Raw genomic sequence first — 23,610 nt, forward strand, 5'->3', positions numbered from 1 at the left:
ATATAAGCTAAGAGAGAGATTTGTTTCTAAACTTTTTCTTTATCAATAATACTTTTTACAGTATAATTTAAAAGTTCAATTTGAGTGTCATTATTCTGCGTTTATATATTTCTCTCACAAATCTGATTAAGAGGAATTGTGCATAATTTCCTAACAAACGTTACTAAGTAGGCGAGCAATATAGTCGTTCGACGAGACTCTTTTATTCATTTCTTTTTTCTTTTATAGTAAAGTAATGCAAAAGTCATATAAAAGTAAGGAAAATGATATTTTAACACCATTTTTTGACACCATTTTGACACTGCAAACGTGTCAAAATGTGATTGGACGATTTCAAATTAAAAAAGTTGAGGCAGGGGTATATTTGGAACAGAAAATCCAAAGTTTGTTTTTTTAATTTAAAATCGTCCAACCACATTTTGACACGTGTGCAGTGTCAAAATGATGTTAAAATATCATTTTCCTAAAAAGTAAACATTTATAAAGTATCGTCCGTAAGTGAATATAATATAAACTGGAATAAAATTATAATACAATGAGAGTAACTGAAGAAGAAATAAAGAAAACAAAAATACTGAAGTGGGACTGCATATAATTTTTGTGCCGTGTGCGTTGATCATCTTCCATCACCAAAGTCCATTAATTGAAGTTCCCTCACGCTATCATATCCAGTAATATTCTGTTGGCCACTACTGTCACCAGGTTCACGAATGCTTTGTGCCTCAGAAAGCAAGTATTGTCTCTCCTCAAAATTTTGGTTTGTATTGGTCCAAGGATGTTTGTCCATAAGCCTTATTCCCTCCAATTCCATTGCCACTTCCTTCATGCTAGGCCTTTCCTCCCCTCTAAGTTTCAAGCACCTGGCAGCAAGAATAGCAACCTGCATGATCTCCTGTTTATTTTCTTCATCCTCAACACCAATCTGAAGAACATCAAATAGATGATCCTCTTCCAAGCTACATACAAAGTGAAATGTAAGACTTCGTTTATCTTCTGCCCTTTGAAAAGAGAAAGGCTCCTCCCCAGTTAGCAGTTCTACAAGCACTACTCCAAAGCTATAAACATCACTCTTTTCAGTCAATTGGCCTGATTGCATGTACTCTGGGTCTAAATACCCAAAGGTTCCTTGCACAATTGTGGCTATTTCAGTTTGGTCTTGTGGAACCAATCGCGAAGCTCCAAAGTCAGAAACTTTGGCAGTGTTATTGTCATCTAAGAGTATGTTGGCAGTTTTCACATCCCTGTGGATGATGGGTATGCTAGCTGCTGAGTGTAGATATGACAAAGCTCCAGCTGCTTCAGCGCCAATCCTTAGACGTGTTTTCCAAGATACATTGCCCACTTGGCTTTGTTTATGCAAATAATCAAAAAGAGTGCCATTTTTAACAAATTCATACACCAATAAAGGAACTTCTGTCTCTAGACAACAACCTAGGAGTTTGACCACGTTCCTGTGATTAATCTGTGACAGTATAATGACCTCGTTGATGAATTGCTCCACCTGGCTCACGTCCACTATTTTGGACTTCTTGATAGCAACAACTTGATTATTAGAGAGAACTCCTTTGAAAACTGTTCCATAACCTCCTTTGCCGATGATCAAATTCTCATCAAAATTGTTGGTGGCTTTATTGAGTTGCTCGGCACTGAAAATTGCGGTGGATTGAGACGAATCTCTTCTAGTAGAGAGTTTCTGTGTTAGAATTATGCCTCCATTTTGCTGAAAGAACTTTTCTTTTAGTTTGAGGACTCTCCTTTTCTGGAGCATCAAGTACAGCCAAGAAGCTCCCACAAAGAGAGCAATTAATCCTACACCTGCTCCTGTTATCAAAATAAAATCAAACGAAAATTTAGTGTCTTGCCAAAAGGGAAGAAAAACAAAACTCTAATGGTCGTAATGATATGCTCACCAATGAAGATCTTGGTAAATGCATCAGACCGCTGCTTTGGCTGGCATCCTCCACCTTCGTTTGTTGCATTTCCGATCATTCCCTCAGGACATAAACATTCAAAAGAGCCAGGAGTTTCATGACAATATTCTGCTCTTGCGCAGTTGTGTTTGTCCCTTTTACAATCTGGAAAGTCTACATAAAGGCCAAACAGAAATAATCATTTCGTAAAATGAAAAAACTGAAATATAATATATTAATTTATTAACACACAGTTTTACTCCTAGCTACCGGTTTTCCGTTCTTTTAAATGTAATGAGAGAGAATTACAGCAAAAAACATAAACAGTAAATTTTGGAAAGTGGAAAAAAAAATGTTAATGTTTTGGCAGCATAATTAAATAATTTACCTGTGCAACCTTGGGGAAGGTAAGCGTTGCCCTCAAAACCTGGTTTACATTTGCATAGGTAGCCATTTCCACCGGCAGAGGGTGGGTCCTCGCAAACGCTATTATCACTTTTGCACGCATAGTTGGCTTTATCCTTGGAAACGTTACAGCCAGCATCTCCAACACTCCAATCAACAATCATGGGAGTACTATTGAATGGGATGCGCTTCAAATGATCCACGGAGAAATTGTAGCCGCCATTTTTCATCACAAACGAAACGCTGCAGATGTTGGAATCGGAAGAGTTTCTGAAATTATTAAAGGTATTTGCTTCTATAACTATATTCTTCATTCCAGGCGGTATATCCACCTGGCAGCACCCTCTGCCTGCACATTTACCATCATTCGTTTGCATGTTTTCCAAATTTTCTAGATTGTCCCAACATTTTGTCAAGCACCCTGTTGTTGAGTGAATAGAATCGTTGACGTAACTTTCTAGAAACCCGTACGTGTCGCAGCCTATACTCATGAACTTGTTTTCCGTGCTGGAAATGGTGAAGGATGGAATATTGAGTTTGGCTATGTTGGCTTCTGTTACTCCGTTAAAAATGTTGACTTTGCAGATAGCGGAGACGAAGAAATTCATCTCCAATTGACCTAGGAGGGTTATGTTCAGAACTGGGATGTTATATACGTATAGAGTGGAGTTTGTGCAGTTGAGTTTCAAGTCTGTCTGAAAGGAACAGTTTTCTCCGGTGATATTTGACACACCTACGCCAAAGGGGTATGGAATTGAAACATCTCCGCACTTGTTGGGGCAGCCGGGCAGGGCTTGGTCATCTGCTGCAGTTGCTGTTCTTGCTAACGCAATCATCATCAGCAGCAGCAGGCTCACTTGCATCTTTGTCACCACCTTCAATTCCATTGTATAGTAGTACGCTATAAGCTAAAGTGTTTGCTCCTTCCTCTTCTTCTTCTTCATCTTTATAGTAACTAAAATGCAGCGGTTTTCAACAACGATTCAGTTTGGATTGAGAATGTTTTGTTTGGTTGTACAAAGTTTATGTGACTCAGTCAGACAACCCTTCATATGTTGTTATTATCTCATCACTCGTACTTTTCATGCTCATATTAGAATTAAGAACTTCAAAAACAACAAAACAGTCAAATTCAGAGTAACTTTGAAAAACATGTCACGCGTAATTCTATTTACATCACTCCATATACTTCTATATCATGCATGACCTACTGGTTAGCTTGACCAAGACTTACAACCTTTTAATTAATATTAATTTTTTTTAATGAAATTTCGGAAGCCAATATTTACAGACACGTCTGTAGAAAATAAATACCAAGGAATTAAGTTATTTTAAGAAATTTTGAATACTTTTTAAAAAAATATGACTAATAATAATAAGAAAAAAATATAAATATATTTTTTTGCAAAGACTTAAGTAAAAATTTTATTGTTTACCATATATACTTTATTTAAAAAAAAAATATTGATTACCTAGAAAAACATATCGACTATGTATTAGAAAAAAAAAAAAATTAGTGTTTTAAGGTCTAACTTTTAGTTTACGTTAATATTAACTTGGAAATTGATTTTTTTTTTTCATATTTTTCTCACTCTTTTAAATATTTATGAAATTTCTTGAATAATTACAAACTGGTTGACGTCGTAGTTTTAAAATTTAGAAAATTTTGGCAAGGTCACAGCTGATTTGGCAAATAAATTTAAGGGGAATGAAATATTTTCATGAGCTCAACACTTATGTTTTACTTAAATGTTCATCAGTTTTCTTTCAATTTCAACCTATCACTTATGCTTTTACTTAAATGTCATCATTTTTCTTTAAATTCCAATTTAGCTCGTGAATAATTAATAATAATATTAATGATGTTAATTATATTAATAATAACATTATTGATAATAATAGTTATTATAATAATAATATTAATAATACTAAAACTAATAATAATAATTACATTTTATTTTATGAATTAAATATGATTTTGATCCCTTAACTTTTGTAATTAGTCTTCCTTCAAAATTTTGACTTAATTTAGTCCTTCAACTTTAGAAATGTATGAATTTAGTCTTTTTAACTAAATTTTGTTAGATTTATTTGATGTTTTACGCACATTTTATAATAGCATTTGGGTTGTTTACACTGTTTGACACATTTTTGCTTTAATATTAACTAATAAACGCGTTTGAAACATCAAATAAAGTTAACAACCTTTGGTTAAAAGAACTAAATTCATACATTTCTAAAGTTGAAGGACTAAATTAGGTCAAAGTTTTGAAGAGAGACTAAATCCAATTTTCACTTAAAATTAAGGGACCAAAAACATATTTAACCCTTATTTTATATTAATTTTAATCAAAGAGGTAAAACTATAATCTAACAAGATTATATATTAAAACAATTTTTTATTTATCACATCTATCAAATTATTCTAAAACTTTACTTTTAAATTTTTTTCACTTTCATCTCTTCATTCCTTAAAATAATACAATTTTATTTTCCTTTTATTTTTTCGAATTCATTTACTCTGTCTCTCTCTTAAATTTATCATTTGAGAAAAGAAGGTTTCTTAATCCTCCTAGGATATTTTATGCTTTACTAATCTTTTATTCATATTATTTTTAAATGTCTATTAAAAATAATTTTTTAATTTATTATTTTTAAAATTGAAATTAATATTAATTGTAGGCTTAATTTAATTAATATCAAAATAAAAAGTTAATTATGATAATAAAGGGGAAAAAATATAACGATACATAAATCAATATTAAAAATAGAAAATTCAAAGTAGTTTTAACAGAATAAAATTTAAAGTAACTTTGAAATAATAGATTAATTTATACTAACTTAAAAAGAAATAATGATCGATGTTACACTTCGGTTTATTCACACCAGCTACATGTTAGCTTGACCAAGACTTAAAACCAATTAATTAATATTTAAAATTATTCGTTTGTCTTGATATGTATTTTAATGAAATTTTGACAGCCAATAATTACTGTAAAAATAAATAAGAGAAATTAAGTTACTTTAAGAAATTTTGAATACTTTTAAAATATTTATTTATTATGATTTTGATAATTAATTAATCGTTGGCTATTATATTTCAAAAACACAAAAAAAAAATGAACATAAGAAATAACTTTTCCAAAGTTATTTTGAAAATAAACTTATTCGTAGTGTGAGAAATAGAGAAGGAATCAAAATGAGTATTAATAATAAGAACATAATATAAATATATTATTTTTTTCAAAGAATTATAGTGAAAAATTTTATTATTTATTGTATACTTAATTCAAAGAATAAATTTACTGATTAGAAATAACATGTCGACTATATAGAACATTTAAATTTATTTAAGTGTTTTAGAATCTAACTTTTAATTCATGTTAATTTTAACTTTGGGAATTGATTTTTTTTTCCATATTTTTCTCACGCTTAACATATTTACGAAATTTCTTGAATGATTACAAACTTGATGACCAAGACCTAGAGAAGAAGCTTGTGCTGTCATGTTCTTGACCTAGTAGTTTTTTGTTTTTATTATTTTTTTTAATCTTTTATTTACTATCTCCCATCATTTTTAAACGTCTGTTCTTTATAAAAATAATTAATTTATTATTTCAAAGTTGAAAATAATATTATTTTTAATTGTACGCTTAATTTAATTCATATCAAAAGAAAAAAGTTAATTTTGATAATAAAGGGAAAAATGTAACAATACATAAATACACAATAAAATTAGAAAATTTAAAGTGACCTTAAGTAGTTTTGAAATAATGGATTAATTTAAAATTTAAAAAACAATTTAATGATGTTACAGAATGCCATTTGATTTTAGAACTCTTAGTATTATCGGGAAAACTTGACCTCTTATTCCACATATAACTTTAGATTTTAGAACTAAAAATAATTTATACTAAAATCAAGTTCGTATAATTTTAAATCCGACAAAGTAACAGTTAATGATTTTTTATTTTTAGTATTGTTTGCTCAGAAAGAAAGAGCCGAAGAAAAGACCTTTTATTTCTCTTTGTAATTATATATATATATATATATATATATATATATATATATATATATATATATATATATATATATATATATGATTTGTTTTCTGTTTTGAGTATTTAATATGTTTTCTTTGAATTAAGTATATAATAAATTAAAAAAATTGATTTAGATTCTATTCACATCTTAAGTTAGAAGTTGATGAGAGAATCTCTTCTATTTGATAATATATTTTTTCATTTAGTAAAAAGTATATTTATTATTTTATAATGCTAAAAAATAATCTAATAAATTAAAAAAAATCACTTAAAATAATCAACATAATATAAATATTGTTTTCTAAGAATTAAGTCAAGATTTTATTTATCATGTAAATTTTTAAAAATATTGACTATTCATAACAAAAATGGGTCATGAAATTAAAATTTATTTGTGCTTTTGTAAAATATAAATTTTAGTTCACGTCAATCTTAACTTGGAAACGGAATTATTTGCTATATTTTTCTCACTCTTATAATATTATGAAATTTCTTGATCCTAAATAATGACAAATTTGTTGAATTAGATAAAGACTTCTCTGCGTGTCTGTGTGTGTTTGACCTCGCAATTTTTATTTTATCTATTTTCTTTTTACTTACTTCCACCCTTTTTGATCGTCTGTGTTTTATAAACATATTACTTTTGTTTTCAAATTTCAATATAATATTCTTTACCTTTATACTCCTACTTTAATTAATATAAAGATAACAAATAATAATGCTAATATAGAGGAAATAATGTAACAACATGTAAACTCACAATAAATAAAAAATGAATGGAGTATAATAGATAATTCACTTAAAAATTTATTAAAAAATAAAGGATCCTTTATTAGTTTAAATAAAATGATTTATCTAAATAAAATACATTCAAATTAAAAAAAAAAACTTAAAAACTTTAACAAGAATTTAATTATTATAAAAATATATTAAATTATAACTGTATAAGAATGTATTATTTTTTAGAAAATATTTTTTATATAATATAAAACATAAGAAATTATGGTTTTTTTTAAATCATTATACATTTACCAACTATTTTATTAATTTATTCCATCAAACATTTTAATTCAATAAAATAACTTATTTGATGGTATATTTTCAATCGCATTTGAAACATTGAAGCTTAGTTTTTTAAAATTATAATCGAGTTTAAATGTTTTATGTTAAATTCCAAAATATGGTATTTAAAAGTGGTAGTGTTTTAAATTATAATTGAGTTTCATTACTTTTAAAAACATTATCTTTTTAAAATTTACTTTTCTAGAACTATCTAGCTTCATTCTAAGGTTCTTACTCTCTGTTCGTCATTAGAGGTTGTTTGGGTGATTTCACAACGAGATCTTCAAGTTTAACGGATGAGTTTCTCGGATAGAGTAAGTTGGTTTCATGCTCTTTTCTTGGGTCAGTTTCGTTTTTTTTGCATGCTAGCTCTGTTGGTTTTGCATGTGAAGTTTTGAGTGTTTTATAAGACTCTTTGTTGATCAGTGGTCTTAATGGTATACCTTGATCGTGTTTCTATAGTTTGTAGGAGCATATACAAATTCCTGTACTTGAAGTTGTTTTAGGTTTTCTAGAACGGTTTAGTCATTTGTTAGGTAAGGAAAGCTAACCACTATCTTTTTAAATTTATTTTGAGGTTTATAAGTTATATTTGGATAAATGTAATATTATCTTATATATTTTTTTTTTTGAGTTAACTGTTATGTATTATTGAATCCTATAGTGGTGGAATACTATAAAAATTGGGATGTTACATTTTAATTATAATTTGTTAAATTGAAATTAATTAAGATTTTACTAAAATTATTAATTAAAATTGAGTTTTATAGTCTTAACATATGTTAATTGTTCTAGTTAGATGCCATTCATTGTATTATTAAAATGAATTTAATTAAACATTTAGTATGTTGAACTTCACTTAATACCAACTCTCCCATTTTTGCCATTCATCCAACAACCATCCAGTCTACACGTCATATCAGTGAAGGACCCTCACTTCCTCCAGTTCAAGAGCAACATGGTGATCATTTTGTAGGAGAATCATCTCCTACTTCCTTTTTCAAAGAGCCCACTATGAATCAATCTTCACCGATACAAGAGTCACTTACACTTGAGTACGAATCTGCCAATGTCGTTGATCAATGATCATGTCATGTTGCCAAAAGAGGGTAAGTCAAATTTAATTTATTTGGTATTCTTTAATGTGTGATTATTTTAACAATGTATTTGTACACAATTTTATACTAGCAGGTGGTCTCTCTACTATAATCTAACACATCATTAAGCAACAATTTGATAAATCTAGTCCCAGTTGGAAGGAAGTTCGTATTAAACTTCGAGATAGATGGTTTGTGATCATTTTACCTATTTAGTGACAGATATCAGTGTCTAAAATGCTTCTTTTTCTAGTGTGATGTGCACTAAATATTAAAGTGTTACATTGCAAGGTTTGGGGACATAAGACCCTCTTGAGACGATAATGGATGCTGAGCTAGTTTCCTCGAAGAGACAGATGGCTTGTCATTGAGCAAACATCTTTTTCCAATGTGTAGACTTTTCTTTGCATAGAACCACAGCTTAGGTGATTTTGCTCTTTTGACAAACCGAAGCACCAAGAAAAGAACAAGTCTGTGAACTAATAATAAGGTAGCCAATGCTGTTAAGTCCCACCATTTGTTATGATCCAATGGAACCCCAAGTATCGATGATAGAACTTTTTCTCCACTAACCTTGGCATCACCAGGTAGCAAAGGATCGAACTCTACCCCCAACATGTCATTCTTGTATTCTCCCTATAGTACAAAACATCACAAGGTATTACAAAAACCATAATGTTATATATATGTGTCCTAGTATAGTCTTAGTTTTTATCTAGTTTTTTATTTGACCCAAAACACTTTACATTGTACCTGCACTGCCCAGGAAGCAAAACTAAGGTAGGACATAGGATAGCGCCAAAAGAACTTTGGAAGCTCAGGTAATGATCTGAATATTTGGGAGGGCATCATCATGAAGATCTGCAACCACCATGAAACAACTCCATCATCAAGTTTAACCTAAATGCTATTAACTCAGAAACTGAGAGAATGGTATGCTTACAATTACACCAGTTCCTATTCCTATGCCCATCAGCACATTGGGGACCAGTGAGGCTACAGCCATGATGCAACACTCGACAACAGATAGGCAGCAGAATAAGTTGATACAGAAAAATGCATAATTAGTTAAACCCGGATGAAATTGCACCATGAAGTAAATGATTGTTCCGGAGGAAAAAGATGTTAGAACAAGGAAAGGGAATGATGATATGATGTTTGATACTACAAACACAGCCTCTCCATAATGCCCTTTGGACCTTTCACCATAGAACACCTGGTTTTTATTGTGATTAGATACAAAGCAGAATGTTTAGTATAAATCTTGTATCTTTGGGAAATTAAAAAAGAATCGTTTATATATTTTACCTTCAATTCTTCAATGAAAAATGGTAATCCTCCACATGACAAACAAATCATGAACCCATAGATGAATGATACACACTTTGCTCTAGCCAAGATTGAGCTGTTTCCTGTGCCAATGTGAAAAAAGAGGGTGCCAAGGCTGATTCCTATCATTATGTAGAATATTATCCTCAGCCAGTAGTAACCAATGTCCCTAGTCATGTTTAAGAAAGACCGCTTGGTCAATGTACACAATTGTTTCCTCCACGTGGTAGTGCTACCTGTGTAGTGCTTAATTCCTTGTTCTTCCTACAGTGTTGAAAATAATAAAAATAAGTCAAGTTAATCATTATATAAGAAAAAAAAGTCTCATAAATCTAATGTCTTTCAATGTTTCGGGATTTTGAATTAAAAGTAGTGTCAATTTCTTACATAGATTAGAATGAAATCATATGTATAATCTCTTCCATAATGAATCCTTATATGAAATAGACCCATAATTTTTGCATCTCTCACAATTTGTTTAATAGAAGCAAGAAAAGAAAATGGGAAATTCAGTGCTTTCTTTTAAAATAAACCGTTAATCAAAATAGATTGATGAATTTGTTGATTGGATTATTTCTTGAAATCTTCTCCAAAAGGGTGTCTAACTCAGGATTCAGAAAGAAACATAATTTATCTGTGATTAATCTTAAGTGTGAGTAATCGGTAAACACTAAACTGGTTTTCAGATGCAGATAAATACTAGATAACAGAGATAGGATTTGTACTAATAGAGAAACTGATGCTATTAGTGATGAACATTAACTAACAGATAATTACATTGTGTTTCAGTTGTTGAACTTTACTTCTTGCATTGAACATTAGCTTTGAACTTTTGTAAGTCTCAATCAGTGTCCTTCTGATCTCTGATTTTCTCATTTCCATTGTTGACTTCGATGATGCCTGTTAATGAGGGAATTAAAATTCACATTCCAAAACAATTGTTAATTGATTAAAGAGAAAAATTGCAAAACCAAGACTCCAAAATCTAATGCATACCAAACATAATTGTGTCCTCTCTAGTACTTCAGCAATCAAATCAAAGTCCAAATTAGTACACATCAGGAAATGATCTGAAGGATTTCTTCTGGTAGGACAGGGAAACCCTGCATCAGCAAAAAACTTTTCCCAAATTTTAATTAGAAACACAAAATTTTCAATTACTCGTATTAGACTCCAACTTTCCTGTGTAATAAAAATGTTTACCTTTAGAGCATTCTTTGCTTGTCCAAAATAAACAGTTTCCCCACTTGAAAGCAAAAGCAAGTCATCAAATAGATAAAAAATCTCACTACTGGGTTGGTGAATGGAGCAGATAACTATCTTTCCTTTGTGAGCAATGTGGCATAGTGCTTGAATGACATAGAAAGCTGAGGCACTATCAAGGCCAGTTGTAGGTTCATCAAGAAGTAAGACATGGGGTTGTGTTAAAATTTCAAGGCCAATGCTAAGTCTCTTCTTTTCACCATTACTAATACCCCTACAATGCCAATTCCCAATCCTTGTATCTGCACAATCTTCCAGACCCATTTCCATTATGGTTTCTTCCACCACTTTGTTTATCTCTTCTTTGGTCATTTTGGAAGGAAGTCTCATGTTTGCAGAGAATGTGAGAGTCTCTTTTACAGTCAAAGTTCCCAAGAAAAGTTCCTCTTGAGCTACATAGGACTTAAAATTCAAGAAATATAGATGCATATTTTAGAGCAGACCAAGTGAAAAGATAAAGCTATGCATGATCTGATTATCTTACCACATCTCTGGAATTCAAGTTTTTCTTCCCATTGATTAGNATGTTCCCGGTCACTACAACATTTGGAGCAAGTTTTCCTGTGCAAAAATGTCAACACTTTGTTGTCTCTCACCAATAACACTAGTAAAAGACACCACACAATGTCACAGTTGATAACATTTGTCTCTACACAGACCATTATTAACAGTCCTCAAATTGAAACTCATCTAAAGGGAAAGGGATTACATGATTAGCTTCAGTATCGCAGATTAATGCACTATTTCACAATTCAGAAGTGGTTTCTCAAAAAGATGTGAACTGCAAACTAACGTAAATGGAAACTAATTAAATATGGCGTCTAACACTCCATGTTTTATGTTTAATTATAACTTTTGGTCAAAATAAAAGTGTTAGAAAAAATATGTTTCTCTGCAATGTCCCTGTAATTAAATATTGTTTTGCTTATTAAAATATAATTGTTTTTTTTCCTAAATAACTTTTTTTTATCCTGTAAAATTTCTTTTTCTTATTTTGGTTTTTGTTATTTTGTTTCATTCATTGAAATTTATTCTTTTTTTAATATCTGTAAAAAATTGTTGTCTTTTAATTTTATCAAATAGATTTTGAATAAACTATTGAAAATGAACAACATTTTATAGGGATTAATATATATATATATATATATATATATATATATATATATATATATATATATATATATATAAACCAAAAGTTAAAATTTGTTTAAGATAAAAATAAAATAAATACATCATATTTGTTGGAATATTCAACTAAGGGTTTAAGTCTCTTTAAGCTAACAATGATTATTTCTTATTTTCCCTCATTCATTATAAATTGATATACTTATTTAAAATTCTGTTAATCAGACTTTCGATACCAAGATAAACCAAATTTTGATACTATTAATAATTTTTTAGAGAGGATCATCACGAATATACAACACTAAATGAAACATAAATTCAACTCACACACAAAAAATTGATATAATTTCTAATCTAGACAATGAGTTTATGAATTTTTATTTATATATGTTTCAAAACTTTTTTTTATCGCTATTCAAGATGGCCGAATTCATACATAGGAGTTTCATAAGAACCTAAATGTGAATTTAAATTTTATATTGAATAAAAATAAAAAAGTTGAAAAAAATATATATCCATATATTCATTATTTTGAAATTTTGAGAAAGATGTGATGCTGATTTCAATTTATGCTTAGACTCGTGTTTATTTGGGGTGTTGTGTGAAATGAATTAATACTCATTTTTATTATTTTCATCTCTTTTATATATATAGACTGATATTAAATTTCTGATAAGAAATAAAAGATTAAATTGTGTTCTCACAATTAACTTTTGTAGGTATATATAATTATTAATTAATATTAGAATCATTAGATTTAAAAAAAAAAAAATGTGAGACGAGGAGCATTATTTTAAAGCCGTTTTTTATGTATCCTTCCTTCTCCCATGTATGTGTGTATACACGCATACAATAAGACATCAAGTTATTTCAAGAGTCATTGTTCAAAAATTTAATCTTCATCTTCATTTTTTTTTTCTTTCAATCTAAATGTCTTAATATATAACTTATCTTTAATCATTAAATTTAATAAATAAGTAGTGATGAATAATCATAATTACTATCAATATATATATATATATATATATATATATATATATATATATATATATATATATATATATATATATATATATATATATATATATAAACTGTGTCAATCAAGAATAGTTGTCATATATTAAAAGTAGGATGATGATATTTGAACAATTGACAACATTTAAACATCGTCTACGTGTCATTATGTGATTTGTCCAAAATTACTTCACAATCAATGATAATAATTATAAATTACTCCATAATCAATAATAATAATTATAAACACCAACATGGACCAATCACTGAATGACACGTAGACGATGTTTAAATGTTGTCAAAAAAATTTGTTGTTCAAATATCATTATCCTTAAAAGTATGAGATTTTTCGAACTGATCATACAATTAATTATAAATAAAATAGAATTGAAAGTAGGGATGACATCATTTTAAAAACTTATATACTTTACCTATTCAATTAAGATATAATTACTTATGTTTATTTTAATGATCACGTCTACCAAACTTGACATAATATAATTTAAATTTATATAAATGTTATTTAATGATAAAAGTTAGCATATTTTTAAATTATATGATATATATATATATATAGACATCTTATCTCTGACAAAAAAATAAGAACAGTCACTAAATATATTCAGGCTCTTAACTTACAGATATTTAGTATAAAGTATGGAAGTATCCTTGGTGTGCAACAGTAATGATAAATATAAGACAAGAGATAAAAAGGTGTTGAGTTTGAGAATGATGAAGTTGTGATGAAACTAAGTTGTAATAGGAAATATAGAGAAAGAGAGAAAGAGAGAGACCAGTCAAAGAGTCAAGAAAGGTGGTTTTGCCGCAGCCAGAAGGACCCATGACAGCCATAACCCTAGCTGGTTCAGCAAAGCCAGTTATTCCACTAAGCAACAACTTCTTCCTCTGTGCTCCAAAACTTGCAGGTCGTTCAACTGTTACATCTTCCCACATCATCATCACCATAGTGTTGATGTTTTCTTATCTCTCTCTTTCTCTCTCTTTCTCTCTCTTCTCTTATCTCACTTCTCTGCTTGCACTGTCTTCAGTCTGCACTCTATCTGATATTGTATATATAATTAGCGTTTTACTTTGACAATAAGATTAAAGCAGTATCTAGTATAGCATGTCTATTATAATATAAGATATAATTTATGATTAATAAATGAGTATGGGAACGTACATGTCCAATTTCAGTTGCCAAAATGGTTCGTCTTTATTGGTTGTCAGGTTATTTAAGAGCGTCTCTCTACCATGCAGGCTGCAATTATTTTCTAGTTGATGGCAATTAGTTACCTAGCTGTCACCTTCCGGTCAACAACCTATGACTACCCAATCAATTACAAACTATGGTTAATAGATATATATCTGACGACAAGTCATTCATTTGGACGCTTAAGAAAAGTTTAGATAGTCATCTAACATATCATACGGCTCTTTCAATAAATCAAACGGCGCCTGTCAGTTCAGACAGTCAATTATCGGATAATTCGTCATTAATTCGAAGGTTAAACCTATTCAGACGTTCTTATTTATGTGTTTTTATCTTATTTATGTGTTATTTTTTTTTTTCAATTAAGTCTTTAAGATTAAAAAATAGAAAGAAATTGATTCTTGCCGTTAAATCAAGTTAACAGGATTAACTTTTTGCTTATTTGTAAAAGTGAGGTAGACAAATATCGTGGCGTGCACAAAATCTCAACATCCAGATGTTAGGATGCTGTGTATCCCTTCTGATATAGCTCTAGCTAGTAACCAGGGTGTTTCCTCCTTGAAAGATCTCACATACTTTTTCAGAAACCCCTCATCAAACTTTACAAACGGTGTGACGAAGTTAGCATCCTTCTTCACTAATCCTCTAGAGAGAAGATGTTGCAGAACCAAAGCCCTCGGAACGAGTCTTTTCTCCAAATTGAACAAAAACAACGAAGGGTACGCAGTAAGCGTAGAACGATCCCATCCAAGCCGACCCACCCAAAACCCCGTCACCGTATCAAGTTTCTCCATGGAACAGAGCATCATTTTAGGTTGTTTCCTAAACGCAATCAAAACCTCATCCTCAGACCAACCCCCATTTCTTCAACATGTGGACTTTGGCATCCCAAATGGGTTTCGAAATAGTACTTTTGGCCTCAAGGGCCACAGCAAATGTCACCTTCAGAGGGTTAAACCCCAACAGCTTCACTTCCTCCACAAGGGTTCTTAGGTTAGAGCAGAGAACAAAAGACCGAGTGTTTAGCAAGTACTGAATGCCAACGTGCACGACTCCGGCGTCGAGCAACTTTTCAACGTTTGATGCCAAGTGACAGTTGTCGATGACATAGGGACAAGAGACGAAAACAGCGAAGGCTCTGAGGTCGAAAGGAAAGAACCTTCAGAGGAGTTGGAAGGTGGGGAAGATGCAGTTTTCAAGGCTGCGATAGAGGAATCGGGGGTTCCTAGTGACAATGGAAACGACGTCGGATGCAGAAACGCCTTTGGAGGCCAAGAAGTGGAGTTTGGGGAAAAGCGTTTGGGTGAATCTAGGGGGCGGAGAAACCGTGGGCTTGGAAGAAGGAGATGACAGAATCAGGTTTTTGGGCGGTGTTGAAACAAAGTCGTTTGGATAGCTTCGGTGCAACCTCTGGTGTGAAGCCGCAAGTGTTGGTGAGGTAGGATATGGTGAAGGAGACAGAATCAGAAGTGGTTGTTGAGAACGAGAAAGAGGGTTTGGGGAAAGAATAAAGAAGAAGTTTTGGACTTAGCCTTAGGCGGTGGCAGATAATAGTGTTCATGGCGTCAGAATGAAGTTACGGCCACCGCTTCCACCGCTCACGATCCTCCCTATCGGAAACGACACCGGGAAACAAAAGCAGCGAGACTGCGAGCCTGTGTTCACCGGCGGCACCAACAGAAAGAGTGGTTGAGGTGTAGAGGAGAGACTACTGGACACCAGAACAAAAGCAGAAAGCAGCGTGACTGCGAGCTTGTGTTCACCGGCGGCACCGTTCACCAGAGGCCAAGCTCCCAATTCAATTATAAATTAACCCTAATTTTAAAATCTTTCCCAAAAAACCCAATTTTTAAATTCATTGTTTAAAATATTGCCACGTACAAGGAAATACATCATAAAACAATATTAAAAGATTTTGTGCATGCCACATCACGAAATTTATCCATCTTACCCTCACAGGTAAGCAAAAAGTTAACCCCGTTAACTTGATTCAATGGCAGAGGTTAATTTCTTTCAATTTTTCAATCTTAGGGACTTAATTGGCAAAAAAAAAGATGAGGACGTAAATGGGACAAAAACACGAAAATAGAGACCTCCGAATGGGTTTAACCTAATTCGAACAATCACTTAACAAATTTTAATGATAAATCATAAATTCAAATGACTAATTAACAAATTGGACGAGAGCATGAGCCCGGACAGTTAACTACCGGACCAGACTGTTGGCCATTAACCTGGACAAACAAGTAGTAGATCGTATAACTAGTTATCAAATCAGATGGTCAATTACCAGACTAGCGACAAATTAGTAATTGACCACGAATCACTAGACTAGACAGTCAGACAATAAATCGGACGACCAATCATCAAAATGGATGATTGATCGCCAAAATGGACGGTCCACAGTACAAAAGTAGATAAACTCTAAAACAATTTTATTTAGGGTTAAAACATTATTAGTCATGTTTAGGCCATAATTAGGTCAACCTAACCAAAAGTTCATCACAAAATCTATAGAGGTGTTTGAGGTAAGGAGATAGCTCATGTATTAAATATAGTATTTATTGTTGCTTTATATATTAGTTAATTGACTTTAACATCGAAGTATCTTCTATTAATTTGAGAGTAGTCTACATGCACAAACAACTTCTCAGATCAAACAATACTTAAACTTGTGAGTGAATGTTTAGAGACTAAATACTTGGATCTAAAGGCTTGACTCCACATAAACAAGTTATAAATGAAATTTGAATAATGATAACCTCTCTAATTCATCTTCTAATCACATGAATGAAATTGATTGAAGTGATAAGACTTTCAAAAAATTTGTAGATTTATAAATCTTATTTATAGAGTTTAATTTTCTTATCTTTACTTAATATGAAATTTCTATTCATGTGAAATTTAAACATTATTTGAAATTCTAGTACTAATGTAAGGTTTATATTATATATTATAATTTAAATCATACCTCTAGTCAAAATATGTAACATATTCGACATTCACATCTAAAACATCAAATATAAAAATAAGAGTGTTCAATGATAAGAAACATGACTCATCCAACTAATCTCAACAAAAATATATTTTTAAAATAATAGAATGTAACACAGTGAAATATATATATATATATATATATATATATATATATATATATATATATATATATATATATATAAATTCGTCTAATCAATCAATATGAAATCTCTCACTATCAAATTATACATTATTATAGCACATAATCTTTTATAGACAACTAGTGAAACCCTAAAAGGGAATAGAAGCAATACAGAACAATCATTTTTATGTTTTTTCTTCTCTTTTTCCATCCATTTCTACACTATTAAAATCATTCAAATATAACAACATAGGTCAATTATTACAATCATACAATGACTTACTTTACTCCATAATTACTAAGATCAATTCCTAATACTTATTAGGGCTCTTGTTAACAGGTGTTGCTTTAAAGATTGCAAAGATTACTGCTTCTTATTAATTTTATAGGTATGGCATATCAGACGTTTGACTAAGGCAAAATAATTCATATACTTTTCTCCAAAAGAAAATTAAATATACTTTTAGTTTATATAAATTGAATAATATGTACATTATTCTCTCAAAATAAATTAATTATTTTCTTGATATCTTGATTGAAATTTCATGTGTCATATATATGGTCTCCCATAAAGGAGGAACATAAAATATACATTTTTTTTTCATGAACGATAATAAATACTATGTAGATATTTACTTCATGGGTTACGAACAAATATTATCTTATTAGAGGAACTTATGGTAGGGTCGTCAATGCCCCCAAATGTTTAGAATATCATGCGTATATATAATGAAAGTTAAATTATAAAATGTTTCAATTTATTTAATAATGTTTATTGTTTTTAGGGTTAAGATCACATCCTCCTCTTAGTTACTTGATTTTGATCACTTATGTCTTTATGTTACTAGTGTTTAATATAGGCTTAATACTTCCCTTGGTCCTCGTATTTGTGTGAAAATCTCAGTTCGGTCCTCAAGTTTTGAACTGTCTCAATTGAGTCATAATTTTTGTAAAAATGCACACATTTTACCCCAACTGTTAACTGATCTCAAACGGCGTTAAATTTAGCTGACGTGGTATACTGACGTGTTGGTTTAATCCCTTCTTGGTCCTCGTATTTGTGTGAAAATCTCAGTTCGGTCCTCAAGTTTTGAACTGTCTCAATTGGGTTATGATTTTTGTAAAAATGCACACATTTTACCCCAACCGTTAACTGATCTCAAACGGCGTTAAGTTTAGCTGACGTGGTAGCCAGAGGACATGTTGACGTGTATTATTTAATTATATGAATTATTTTTTAAAATAAGCAATGTTTCACGTGGCACAGTGAGATCAGTTAGCGATTGGGGTAAAATGTGTGCATTTTTACAAACATTATGGCCCAATTGAGACAGTTCAAAACTTGAGGACCGAATTGAGATTTTCACACAAAGACGAGGACCAAGAAGGGATTAAATTATGGCCCAATTGAGACAGTTCAAAACTTGAGGACCGAATTGAGATTTTCACACAAAGACGATGACCAAGAAGGGATTAAGCTACCACGTCAGCATATCACGTCAGCTAAACTTAACGCCGTTTGAGATCAATTAACGGTTGGGTTAAAATGTGTGCATTTTTACAAAAATCATGATCCAATTGAGACAGTTCAAAACTTGAGGACCAAACTGAGATTTTCACACAAATACGAGGACCAAGGGAGGTATTAAGCCTTTAATATAATAAATATAATAGATTCAAAAATATTAAATATCTCACGTACATACATATTTATATGTTCTTGAAAGAATTTTTACCTTAATTTCAGCTTAACTTGGATGGTAACTTCATAATTTTGTTCTAATTACCATTTTTTTCACACCTAATCGGTCGAGTTAGTGGCACTAGCAATACTAAACTGATCGATCTAACTCATATTTTTCCTATTTTGATAAGTAGTACGTGCATTTATCATTTAAGTTTAATAAATATTAAAATATAAAGTTAAATATAATAGAGAATAAGAGACATATGAGAAGTACAGGAGAAAAATAATATATTTTTTAGACTTTTTTTTTTCTCACAGATATCTTCAATAGTAAAACACAAAATCATTTTTATTCTCATTTTTCTCATATTTTATTTCATCATTGAATAAAAAGAAGAAGTAAAATACAAATGTATTATTTATTTCGTATCTATCGTATTTCATTTTTAAAATTTGACTAACTAGTGAAATATTATATTAATTTCATAATATAATATTTCTTATACGTTATTTTTTTTTTTTTATTTTGCAAAAGTATTTTTGTATTATAATCTTTGTAATATAAAATTTTGAATGGTTATATTTTGTCTTCTTTTTAAGTTCTTACATTCTAACTAATTTAGTTTTATTTTTATTTAATTTTTTGTATGAAAATTCTTTTTAGGAATATAAAACTAAATCTTAACTATTACATTTTTTATAACTAATTTTAAGTGTAACTTATATTTATTATATATTTATTTTATAATAATCATGTCACTTAAAATTTTACTTTTTAATCAATTTTGATTAGTTTAATAATTTGGAAGAAGAAACCAAGAATAATCTTTTAAATATGTATGATTTTCTTAGAGTTTTAATTATATTAAATTGTATACTCACTTCTTTTTATTATTCACAATGATAGTAATATATATATATATATATATATATATATATACAGAGAGAGAGAGGATGACTTTTTTCCTTAAATGAGGGCAATTTTAGAAGGTATTATACTTATCAAGAATTACATTATTTATCTTAATCTCATATACAAAGCCTTTTTTTAAAATCTCTTTAATGTACTTTTAATTTTAAATTTTAATTTTGTTTACCCATCTTGATAATTAAAACAATCTTGTATTAAGCTATATATTATTTATTGTGAATATAAGATATATCATTTATCCATTCAAAATATATTTTTTAATATAAAATTTATTATATATTATTTATATTTCTGATAATAAATTAAATATATTTTCTATTGAGAAAATATACATTTTACCTTTTGGTCTGTAGAAGTTTCTCGATTTTTAGTTTCCGTAAGAAAAACTGTCCTATTTTACATTAGTCATTCTATTATATCTATTTTTCATTTTCATATTATAATATTTTATTTTGTTTTTCATTAATCTTTTAAAAAAAATACTTAATATATGTTATTATCTGTTTCATATTAAGTTTCATTTTTCAAAACCTGGGTATGGGGTCTCATGGAGACCAACTTGTTGAACAAAAAGTAGGTATAAGATTTATTAGAATGCACTTATCATGAACCAACTAATACAAATTCTTATATTTTCACATACTTGTAATTAAGATCTAGCCTACCAATGCTATAACAAACTAAAATGATTATCTTCGTCTTTAAAATGATAAGTAGGTTAACAATTTTATCATTGATTACCTTTCCCATATAAAGTACGTTGATAGTTTAAGTGTATTTAATAATCTTATATAGTATGAGTTAAGGGCAATTGAAGTATAGATACATATTTCACTTTTAATTTATTTTCTTTTAATAACATAATTGTAACACGAGTTTTAGGTTCTAAAGTAATAATAATTCATATAAGGTAATTGACGTTATTTTAAAGAATTTGAAATTAAAAAATTGACATTGTTTAGTAGATGAAAACTTTTTTTATTACCAATACCAAAGCATTGTTGTTTTGAAATAATTTTGATAATAATGCAAGATTTGAAAATTTGAAGAACTTATATTATAAATGTTAAAAGAAATTTATATAAAAATTATTGTATAAGATTTATTTTGTAATTATAAAGAACTAAAAGTATCATAAAACTAGTGTTTTATTACGACAATAATCAATTATCTCAGGGGATAATCGATTATCACTGAAAGTTGTTCATCTTTTTGTGTGTCAAAAGGAAGTGTTTGTCATCTCTTAGAAGTTAAGAGAGGTGATTTCTAATCTCAATCCTTATTTCTATATTATAATTTATTTGGAACTAAATAATCGGTTAAAATTACTATCTAGATACACTAATCGGTTAGATCCTTTTATTAGGGCTTCTATTTTCAGTTTTCCCCTTTTCCTATGGAACCCTATATATAGGTTCTTCCTTTTTCCCTTTTCAGCGGTAACAACACAGAGTTTAATATTTAGACATTGCAAAAGTGTAGATTGAGTTTTCTTACCCGTTGCTTCTAGCTTTCTCCACGTTCTCAATCTTCACTTTCTGCTTCTTCATTGCCGCTTCTTTCTTTCGCGTGTCCAGGAGCTTCTCGAGGGTTCCCCTTTTGGAAGAGCATTCTAAAATAATTTGTTACTGATTTCTAGCGAAAAGGTTAAAGAGTGATTAACGAATGAATGTCGAATCTATTGATTTGAATCAGGATAAAATTTCTTGTGTGATTTTCTCTATCTCTATATATCTTTGTTTATAAATTGTTTGATAAAAGTTTTGAAAGAAAATCATAATTTTAATAGAATCAATTCACCCCTCCCCTCTTAGTTTGTTTGTTTTCACACTCTTTTAAACGTTTCGCTACGTGATATAAACTCTTAACTCTAAAAATCAATTATTAGTTCTAGAGTATTGATTGTTTTGAAGTTTGAAGCTTTATTATTATTTTTCTTTAAAAAAAAGTATAGGAGGGGTAAGGAAGAAATGTGTACCTAAATTGGATGGATTGAGAGCATACCATTAGGCCAAAAGATGTAGTTGACAATCAAGACACAATTTTTTCTACTTAAAGTGTAGCAACCCAAGCACTTTTGTCAAACGAAAACTTCTTTAACCGTCAACTCTTATTACATATGAGATATTGTCCGCTTACGAGTTTAAGTTCTATTATAATTTTATTCTTAAAAGATACCTCCAATAATTAAATAAAAATATGGATTTAAATTGGTTAAATCGAGTACTTTTCGTTAGATTAAAAATTGATTGTATTGAAACAACCCAATTGTCACTATTCAATTATGATTTTCAAAAGTATTTCATTACACCTCAATTTATTATGATTATCTTACTAATTAAAGTATTACATATTTAATAAAAAAACATAAACAAACATAAGTATATAACATGTATTTATAGTTCTCCATGAAAAAATTCATGTTAAACTTTCAAAATATAATTTCTTTTATGAACTAGAAGAATCTGTACCATACAAAAATTATATATCTAAACAACAACTATACTCTCTAGTAAGAAAACCATGTACTTCTAGTAATCCATAATTTTCCCACCTGTACTATCATTTGCTTACATTTAACATAGGGTCATAGAATGTGAAAAATAAAAAACACAACAAGAATGGGATAAATTAGTATTATTATAAGAAATCATATATATATATATATATATATATATATATATATATATATATATATATATATATATGGGGTTTGTTAACACGTGTACGTCTGTTTTTCAGTTGGTACGTTTTAACATTGTGTATTGGATTATAGTTTTAAATAATTTTCATTCTCAAAACTAAAAGAAAAAAAAAAAAAAGAAACCTCCAAACCCTTACTCACCTCCCTCATTCCTCTCAACCCTTTCTCTTTCATCTCTCTCAATCCAACAATTTCTCTATCATCCCTAGTGTTGTCCCAGTTGAAAAAAAAAATCAGAAACACTTGCCTAACCCTAATCCACCTTCCTCACTTATCCAATTTGTTTCTCTCTCGTCTCTATACTCTCTCTCAGCCACAAACAACAACCCGCAACATCGTAATTTGTTGTTCTTGCTTTGTTTGTTCATTTGGAGGATGTGTTATATATTTTTTATAATATGTGGTAATTTGAATCAGAGATTTTTTAAAAATTGAAAAAGTTTACTCTTTTATAATCATTTTATATTTATAAATGTGTGTAAAATGAATATAAACTTTGTCACTTTATGTTACTCTTTCCAAATCTCAAAGGTAAAAAATGATTTTAGAGTTTTTTTATCTTGCACAGTGGTTAAAGTTTATTCTAAACTCCTATAGAAGTTGATTCAGTGATAAAAAAGGGTCATAAGGAAATTAAAGAAATAGGTATAGAAGAGCTCCCTAGGAGTACAATTCTTTCAATTCTAGGTTGTAATCTTACATCATGTAT

At 29.6% G+C, this 23,610-nt stretch overlaps 2 protein-coding genes across 3 annotated transcripts; both read right to left on the reverse strand.

Moving 5' to 3' along the window:
* Window positions 1-529: 529 nt before the first annotated feature.
* LOC106757479 (putative wall-associated receptor kinase-like 16) lies at window positions 530-3,202 on the reverse strand. Its single transcript, XM_014640152.2, has 3 exons — window positions 2,299-3,202; window positions 1,911-2,084; window positions 530-1,821 (listed from the first exon to the last, which is right to left on the reverse strand). Exons 1-3 carry the CDS (start codon window positions 3,200-3,202, stop codon window positions 617-619), a joined length of 2,283 nt encoding a protein of 760 aa, XP_014495638.2. The 3' UTR covers window positions 530-616.
* A 5,101-nt stretch (window positions 3,203-8,303) lies between these two features.
* On the reverse strand, window positions 8,304-14,289 carry LOC106757342 (ABC transporter G family member 15-like). Of its 2 annotated transcripts, none has more exons than XM_014639985.2 (9): window positions 14,043-14,289; window positions 11,594-11,670; window positions 11,050-11,511; window positions 10,843-10,965; window positions 10,624-10,746; window positions 9,826-10,110; window positions 9,461-9,733; window positions 9,271-9,378; window positions 8,304-9,153 (listed from the first exon to the last, which is right to left on the reverse strand). In XM_014639985.2, the coding sequence occupies exons 1-9, from the start codon at window positions 14,212-14,214 to the stop codon at window positions 8,797-8,799; spliced, it is 1,980 nt and encodes a 659-aa protein (XP_014495471.1). In that variant the 5' UTR covers window positions 14,215-14,289; the 3' UTR covers window positions 8,304-8,796. The 2 variants fall into 2 exon arrangements, with proteins under 2 accessions (XP_014495471.1, XP_022634869.1); XM_022779148.1 differs by having other exon boundaries at window positions 11,594-11,713; window positions 14,043-14,136.
* Window positions 14,290-23,610: the final 9,321 nt, after the last annotated feature.

Source organism: Vigna radiata, chromosome 3 (assembly GCF_000741045.1).
Source record: "Vigna radiata var. radiata cultivar VC1973A chromosome 3, Vradiata_ver6, whole genome shotgun sequence".
In the NCBI taxonomy this organism is placed as follows: domain Eukaryota; kingdom Viridiplantae; phylum Streptophyta; class Magnoliopsida; order Fabales; family Fabaceae; genus Vigna; species Vigna radiata.